Raw genomic sequence first — 8552 nt, forward strand, 5'->3', positions numbered from 1 at the left:
GACCCTGAGGAGCTCTGATAATATGTCATTTAGAAATATATATATATACACATACATACATACATACATACTTCACTAGTTTTACTCCTCTAGAGAAAGCAACCTAAGGTAACACCTAAATTAAACCATAAACTATTTAGGAGAAATATGATGTAAACATGATACAAAGCTATTTCCTTTTGTTTTTTGCTATACAAATAGCTAAAGCAAATGTATAATTTTAAAAAGAGTATAAGGAAAAAAATTAATGTAAAGAAAATTCAACTTTTTAAGAAAGTCAATTAAATTAAATATCATTTATCTATTCAATTACCAAAAAAGATTTCTAAAAATAATAACCCTAAAAATAGCTATAAGAATTCACCTGTCTGTTGTTGATAATGGTATAGACTTTAAAATCTTTTCAAAGAGCACTGTGGTGATATATCCCATAAACCTTAAACAAGTTCATATGCTTTAACTTAGTAATTTCAAATCTAGGAATGTATCTAAAAGAACTAATTTTACATACTGAAACATGCTTGTCATAACCAAACCAAAATGAAAGCTACTACCACTGGGTCTATTCTGTTTTACAGAGACCCTAGAGGAACTGACCCATAGGATATCTAAGACTAAAAATCTTTAAGAGAGCAGACAGCCCCACCTTTTTCCCACAGAACATCTGCCAATCACAAAGAAATGGTTTAAGTTATCTACAACCTACTTGCTGGAATGTCAGCAACTAGAATTTTTTTAAAAGATGGCATCAAAGAAAAACTCATAATAAAAGGCAGAATACAAAATTGAAATTAAATTTAAAAAAATAAAAATTATAAAGAAAAAATTAAAAGCATTTTTTAAAAAAATTATTCTATTGGGGGATCATACAGCTCTTATCAAAATCCATACACACATCCATTGTGTCAAGCACATTTGTACATTTGTTGCCATCATCATTCTCAAAACATTTACTTTCTACTTGAGTCCTTGGTATCAGCTCAATCCCCGTCCCCTCCCTCATGAACCCTTAATAATTTATAAACTATTATTATTTTTTCATGTCTTACCTGACCAATGTCTCCCTTCACCCACTTTTCTGTTGTCTGTCCCTTTTGGAGGAGGTTATATGTAGATCATTGTGATCAATTCTCCCTTTCTCCCCTCACCTTTCCCTTCCCCTCCTGGTATTGCTACTTTCATTATTGGTCCAGAAGGGTTTATCTGTCCTGGATTCCCTGTGTTTCCAGCTCTTATCTGTACCTGTGTACATGCTCTGGCTTAGCGGATTTATAAGGTAGAACTTGGGTCATGATAGTGGGGAGGTGGAAGCATTAAAGAACTAAAGGAAAGCTGCATATTTCATCGGTGCTATACTGCACCCTGACTGGCTTGTCTCTTCCTTGTAACCCTTCTGTAAGGGGATGTCCAATTGTCTACAGACAGGCTTTAGGTCTCTGCTCTGCACTCCCCCTCATTCACATTAATATGATTTTTTGTTCTGGGTCTTTGATGCCAGATACCTGATCCCATCGACACCTCATGATCACACAGACTGCTGTGTAAAAGCATATTTTGTAGACAAATGTATCAGTATTCTGGCCAGACAGATCAGGAAGTGGTTCCCTGTCTTCTAGCCTGTGGGGAACAGAAGGATTTCTCTTAAGCTGTCTCCCCAATAATATGTAGCAGACTTAGCTGCTTGAGTATGACTGTACACTAGGCGATCAGAGAAAGTAGGTCAGAGGTTATTCTCTTTAACATCAGCCATCTAGAGTGGCCAGACTGTAGAGTCTGACTCACCCTAAATAAGGCCCACTCCCTTCTGATAAGGATAGTAGTTGTCTGTTTACTTGTAGGAGATACCAGAGAGGTCAAACCCGCCCAAGGTTGGCCAAGGTTAGGTAGCCATTATGAATCTAGGGTCCGCCCATCTTGTCACATGTGTAACCCTAGACCTTCCCATTCTGATGGGCACACCCCTAGGTCATCCCCCTCTTATTGATTGTATTGCCTATGTTGCTACCCCTCCCTATGACATAGGTTATTGTCTGCTATCAGGGGGCTTGCATGCCTCCCAGAATAGTAATTGTCTGTTTTATTGTATGAGACACCAGAATGATCAAACTTGTTCAAGAATGAATTGTATTGCCCCTTTCTGTGATGTATGACTCTGTAATCAGATCCCCCTAAAGTGATATGATGCGTGGTTAGCAATAAATAATGAGGCTCCCTGGTTCTCACGAGGGTGGCTGAGGAGGACGAGGCAGCTGGCGGCTAAGTCCCCTCCACGAGCATCAAGCGGGGCTGAGGTGAGCAATGCTACCATGCATTGCGTCTGACTCCATTACTTGACTCCATCTTTTAACTCTCATGCTCTCTATGACTTTACTATAATCTCTACTTATTATCGCTGTACAATTGCGCCTACCAAACCTGTGATGTTTTGTGGGGTTCCCTCTTCCCTTTAACCCCACACTAGCCTACCTTATAGGAATAAGCTCCTAACTGATCTCTCTCACTGATGTTACAACAAAATGTATTTCCCACACTGCAGACAGAATTCTGTTTTAAACTCTTCAGTCGCTTAGGCTGTCACACAATGTCCCTTATAATCCCCAATGCCTATTCTCCTCTTCATATTTCAAATCCAAGGAAGAGGTGAGTATATTTATTTAAATAGTTCCTTTTCCTATCTATGTCTACATCTTAGATCTAAATCTTCTACAAACCTGGCTAACTCCTCAGATTTCAAGATACCCTTGAACTTTATTTCCAGCAACCTTTTTAAACACGTCTATGCTGGCATTTGTCACACAGGATTAACATTCTGTTTAATGGTCAATTTCCTTCACTATTCTGTAATCTGGCTGATATAAACTAAAGAGAAAATATATACACAAAATTATAGTGTGTAAAATTAAAGTAGAAAAACTCAAGTGAAGATCTAAGAGATTTGCAGGCATCTTTGAGTGGTTATTTTATCCAGCTTACATTTAATGAGTGCTTATCATTTTCTATGAAACATGCTAAATACTAGGAATATGAGGAAGAACAGGAATATTGACCCTGAGGAGCTCTGATAATATGTCATTTAGATATGAAAGTTACTTGCAAAGGGAAGTACATTGTAGATTTTAAGGACTTCAAAAAGCAAATGGAAGAGGTGGTATGTTAAACAAAATGAATGGTACAAAGACACTTTTCAAGTATATTGTGTTTCCATATAAATTGTGAATTATACTACTTATCTTCATGTCTGCCCTAGTGAGTTTTACGTAATCATTCCCTTACTAAGAATCCATTGCATCATACAGTGTATAAACAAAACCGAAACTACCGCCATCAAGTCAACATCAACTCGCATAACCCTACACAGGGGTTTCCGACACTGTAAACCTCGGTGGAAGCAAACAGCCTCATCTTTTTCCCATGAAGCTGCTGGTGGGTTTGAATCACTGAACTTGTGATTAGCAGCCCCTTGCCTAACCTAGTGCCACTAGAATTCCATCATTAGAAGTCTATAAAATATCACAAGCACATGTGTTTGTAAAATTGAACATCCTAAATAAACCAACCAAATTTCTTTAGGCACAGAAAAAAAAACCAGTCAAAATATTTTACTCGTTGTTATTTAAATTAAATACCTTTTAGTAATAAAGCCATGTAGATGTGAAAAAGATGGAGTAAACTGTGTGAGAAAAGAACAAAAGTCATATATAATGATCACATCTTTAATTTTTTTATATGAAAAAAATCTTTATATGTATACTGACAGTAGCTGAAAGCCTCAGGTAGATGAAACTTGTTCTAGTTTAAATATTCAATTTAAAAAGATACCACAATTTCACTGACTTCCTTGTTTCAAATATCTATTTTTAAAATAGATTTTTTTTTCTTAAACATTTTTTTAAAATTTTTTTAAAAATAGCATAAGCCTTCTCAGAAAACTTACAGTATATTATAAACTGGGATAATAAAACCAAATTGCAGTATATGGTAGTCAAATATAAGATTAAGGCATTTGGCCTTGTAAATGAAAAACTTTGTTGCCTGATCTCATTTGCAGAGTTTTAATTTTAAAGAAAAAGGAAATTTGAGATTATGACCTAAATATTTGAATCAATGCTGACATTACCTGGCATAGCATTCCCACTTATGTCAGCACTCATGAAAGCATTGAAAACAAAGAAAAATAAACATTAAAGGAGGATGCTTAAAGTAAGGGAAATGTAAAGTAAAACTTACTCTATGCTGTAAGTAGACATCCTTTAGAAAATAAATCTAAAAAAACTAAAGTTGGTGACAAGTCTATAATGTGCATAATTAACACACGAATTGATCCTAATTAAGAGTTCTGATTTTTATAGCAACCTTTTGTATTTTTGAATATGCACAGACATCTAAAAATGCAATATCCCACCATGAGTTGATATTCAGTTGTTTGTCATCTTTGACACCTATTAAGCACTAAAGTAGCATCCTATATTCTCAAGTACTATAGAGAAGTAAAAACATTTCTCAAGAAACAAAGTTAGTTGAACTTTTTCTTTGTATTAAATAGCTAGTTTAGAAACAATACACTAATTTAAATTCTTTCCTTGGTTTTAAGAGCCTTTGATTCACAAAATGATGGTAGCCTACAAATATACCATACATACTTGTGTATAAGCCGAGTTTTTCAGCACATTTTTAATGAAGTTTTTGTGGTAAAATTAGGTGCCTCGGCTAATATTCGGGTCAGCTTATATTCGAGTATATACAGTATCTGTGTAGGCATCAATTGCTATAAACACTTGGTAAATTTTCTATAGAAAGTTTAAATACTTATATATTTAATCTCCTCAAATGTGTAGCTCTGGATATTACAAGAAATGGAGCAAAAACCATTTATACACCAAGATCTGTTCTAACTTACCCTAAATAAAGTTAACTGAATTAAAATGAAATTAACAGCTCTCCTATATATTAAAATCAGGTGAGTGAACCTAAAATTTCCTTACATGTCCTTGAAATTAACTAATTCAGGCACTGTATTTAGGTATAGAACACTGACAGTGAGCAGTCCTCTGAAGATTTCAAACTTTTAAAAATCTTCCTTCAACTATGGAACAAAAAATTTTACTATTGGAGAATAATTAAAGGACTTACCATAATATAAACAATTATAACATTCAAGGTAATGTTATTCTACTATTACTGGGTACAGTCTCCAACTTAGAAATACTCCAGACATGAAAAAACCAACCAGTGATTCCAACTTCATGATTTAAACACTAATTTCACCACAGTAGCTAATCCACCTAAGATGCATCTCCCACAATCCATTTGCCCACCCTTCCAACCCAACCACACATCTTTGCTTTTCCCCATGTCTTCACTGCTGTGAATAATATTATGAAACTATTTCGTGCTTTAGAGATTGTTCAAAATCCGGGGAAGAGTTGAGAAATACAGATACAATTTAGGAACACTAAGACTAGAACAATTTAGGAACACTACCACTAGAAGCACACAAATCTCCAATAAAGCTGATTAGCCTAAGTGAAATCCATTCCTAGCTCCACCTCTAAAATGCCCTCAGTCAAATCTTGAAAATTAAATTTGAAATTACACCAGTATGAGATTAACATCCTTTAAAAATGAATCTAAGTAAGACTATGATAGTAAAAGAGGTTCTTTTCTATTCGGACATTGTTTACATTAATGTTACAGGGGTGCTATTCTCCTATAAGTGACTGAGGTTACTAACAAATACAAGAAATATAGACCGAAAGTTTGAAACATTAGGAGGGAGTGGTTAGTGTGGAAGCCTTACAGTACCATTTCAGAACATTGTAGTAAAAGAAAATCATCTCACATTGGTCCTGGATTTCAATTTGAATCCACTGCTAAATCATGTGGCCTTGGGCAAATACCATAGTCTCTCTGCATCTCAATTTTCTCTTTCTAAAGAGAGAATACTATTTTCCCACAAGGTTGACTTCTCTAAAATCAGGTTTGGGAGAGTGGCATAACTGCCTCTCACATATATCAGATGCTCATAAAATCCCAGTTTCCCTCTTTTCCATGTTCGTTCACGAGGCAAGAAGAAATGGCACCAAAGAGAAAGGTATGCTCTGGGTAGTAAAGGGGTGCCCAAGAGAAACTACAAAATACGTCCTTGCAAACATTTTCCAGCCAGAGAAAGAAAACACTTTTGCTTTCTTTTGCTTTCTCATTCCCATTTTTTCTTCCTGACTACATTGCCTTAATACCAGGATGCAAAATTCCAGCACAGGCATACCTCAGGATATTGCAGCTTCAGTTCCAGAGCACCACAGTCAACAGAGCAAATTTCACAAGAAAGTGAGTCACACTATTTTGTTTTCCCAGTGTATACAAAAGTTACATTTACATTATACACTAGTTTATACATGGTCTGTATGAATCAGAATGACTAGATGGCAGTAGGGTGGCAATGTATTAAGTGCAAATTTTCTTTCTGTAAAATATGCAACATTTGTGAGGCATGACAAGAATGAAGCTCAATGAAATGAGGTATCCCTGTAGAACTACTAAATGTATGATGCAACTTACAACTCCTCAAGTGATATGAATGTCAAAATAGATCTGGGAAGGTAGTCTTGGAACCCATCTTCCATTTAACTCAATACAACAAATAATTTAATGCATGTCCTAGATGATTAGCAAGAGGTGGAGGAGAATACAAAGAAGAAGAACAAGAAAATCCCTGCTGTTAGGAGTAAGTAATTTTTAGTTTCTTAATGTCCAAGAATTTTTTTACTATTCATCTCTGGGAAATCTAATTAATCTGATCATGCGCTCAGGACTCTTACATTTTGTGCATCATATGAATAGCATGCTAAGGCATGAGGAAGAGTTACTCCAGAGAAACTGATGACGTTCTTTAGTCAAATTTCCATTCATTGTAGAATTTTTAAAGCAAAAAATTACCTGCCAAAATTTCAGTGTTTCGGGCAGCTATTGTTTTAACTTTGATTATTCCTGATTCAGCAGCCTGCAAGAATAAAAACAACTTACTATTAACATGAATTATCTTGGGTAAAGAAATCATACATCATAAAATCTAAGGCACAAATAGAGTCAGTCCTTTTTTTCTCCCACAACACAGATAATAAGTCTGTTAGATAATAAGTCTGGTAGTGGCATATACATTAACTGTAGTCATAGATGATTAATTTAATTAGCTGTATAAACTCTATTCCACCCTACAATGCCTTAACATAAGGCATGTCTGACATAGTTTAATTCTGTATAAATTTTAATGTTCATAAACTAAAATATATAACAAAATCTAATGGAAAAAGTTTTCCTCTCCACATCACAAAAACATTTCAAAGCACTGGAAAGTCAAGTGAAGCTATTGCTTTGGATTAGAACAGTTTTCTTATTTTTGAAAATAGAAACAATAACTTTATTTTTAAATTAAAAAAACTCATTCCATTGCTACAATGCACCTAAAATACTTCATCATAAGTATATTAAGCTGGCAGTATTTGAAAGTTCTGTAGCTTTCTAAAGTACACCATAAAAACAATGGCTGCATGTGGTTATTAAGCAACTTGATTTGTGGTTCTTTCAATTGAACTTTCCCTCTAAATGAAAATAAATAAATAAATAAACACAACCAGTTGCTGTGGAGTTGATTCTGAATCATGGCAACCCCCCATGTGTCAGAGTAGAACTGTGTTCCATCAGGGTTTTTAATGGATAATTTGTCAGAACATCAGTCTTTCTTGAAAGGTGCCTCTGGGTGGTGGAATGAACTCTCCAACCTTTTGGTTACCAGCCAGCACATTAACTGTTTGCAATATTTAGGCACTGTTATATGTACATTACATATTAGATATTTAAAACAATATGAAAAAAAGAGTAGAATAATATTTACACTGAATGCTGAAATGATACTCTGAATATACTGGGTTGAAAAAATATATTTACACAGGTCATTCTTCATTTGTACTTTTTACACTGTGTGTGTGTATGGGGACTTCAAAAAGTTCATACAAAAATTCTATTATCTTTCAGTCTCACCTTTTTCCTACAGGCTTTTTAAATCCCTAATGTCTCCATTTGTGATAGTGTTGACATAATATTTTATGTCCTATAATAGAAACTCAGCTTCCTATCAAGAAACATAGATATTTCATGCTTACATTCATCGCTACATCTCCACAAGTAATTAACATTCAACATAAATTATACATTCAAGTCTTCCTATAAATGCTTTCTACATTGGCATTTGTTATCTCTTGCTATTTGCTAAGGATATGGTAACAAGGACCTAAATAAAAGTAATTATGGAAGAACACCATGGAATGCTATATCTCGACATGCCCCACACCACTGGACCCCTAGAAATTTTACTGAGGTGGAGGATGCCTGAATCTTCATTGGGTTAATTTCCCAACCTCTTGTATGCAGATATTGTACCAATGAATCTAGAGTCTTTGATACATCCTCCTTAGTGGGCCCAATCAGCATAATGTCATCAATATAATGGACCAGAGTGACATTTTGTGGAATAGATAGGCGATCAAGATCCCTTC

The 8552-nt window shown here is 34.9% G+C and overlaps 1 protein-coding gene across 5 annotated transcripts in view; it reads right to left on the bottom strand.

The window, feature by feature from the left end:
- MON2 (MON2 homolog, regulator of endosome-to-Golgi trafficking) overlaps nucleotides 1-8552 on the bottom strand; it is a 129055-nt gene that overhangs the window by 103958 nt on the left and 16545 nt on the right. For 4 of the 5 annotated variants that reach the window (XM_004700487.4, XM_004700486.4, XM_045289923.1 and 1 more), the window contains exon 2: nucleotides 6937-7000. In XM_004700487.4, coding sequence (XP_004700544.1) covers nucleotides 6937-7000 — 64 coding nt within the window. Of the gene's footprint in view, nucleotides 1-4117; nucleotides 4147-6936; nucleotides 7001-8552 lie in introns of those variants that run through there. The other variant, XM_045289939.1, reaches the window with a different exon arrangement.

This window comes from Echinops telfairi, unplaced genomic scaffold, assembly GCF_000313985.2.
Source record: "Echinops telfairi isolate 266 unplaced genomic scaffold, ASM31398v2 ScPeMD7_2;HRSCAF=8, whole genome shotgun sequence".
Lineage (NCBI taxonomy): Eukaryota > Metazoa > Chordata > Mammalia > Afrosoricida > Tenrecidae > Echinops > Echinops telfairi.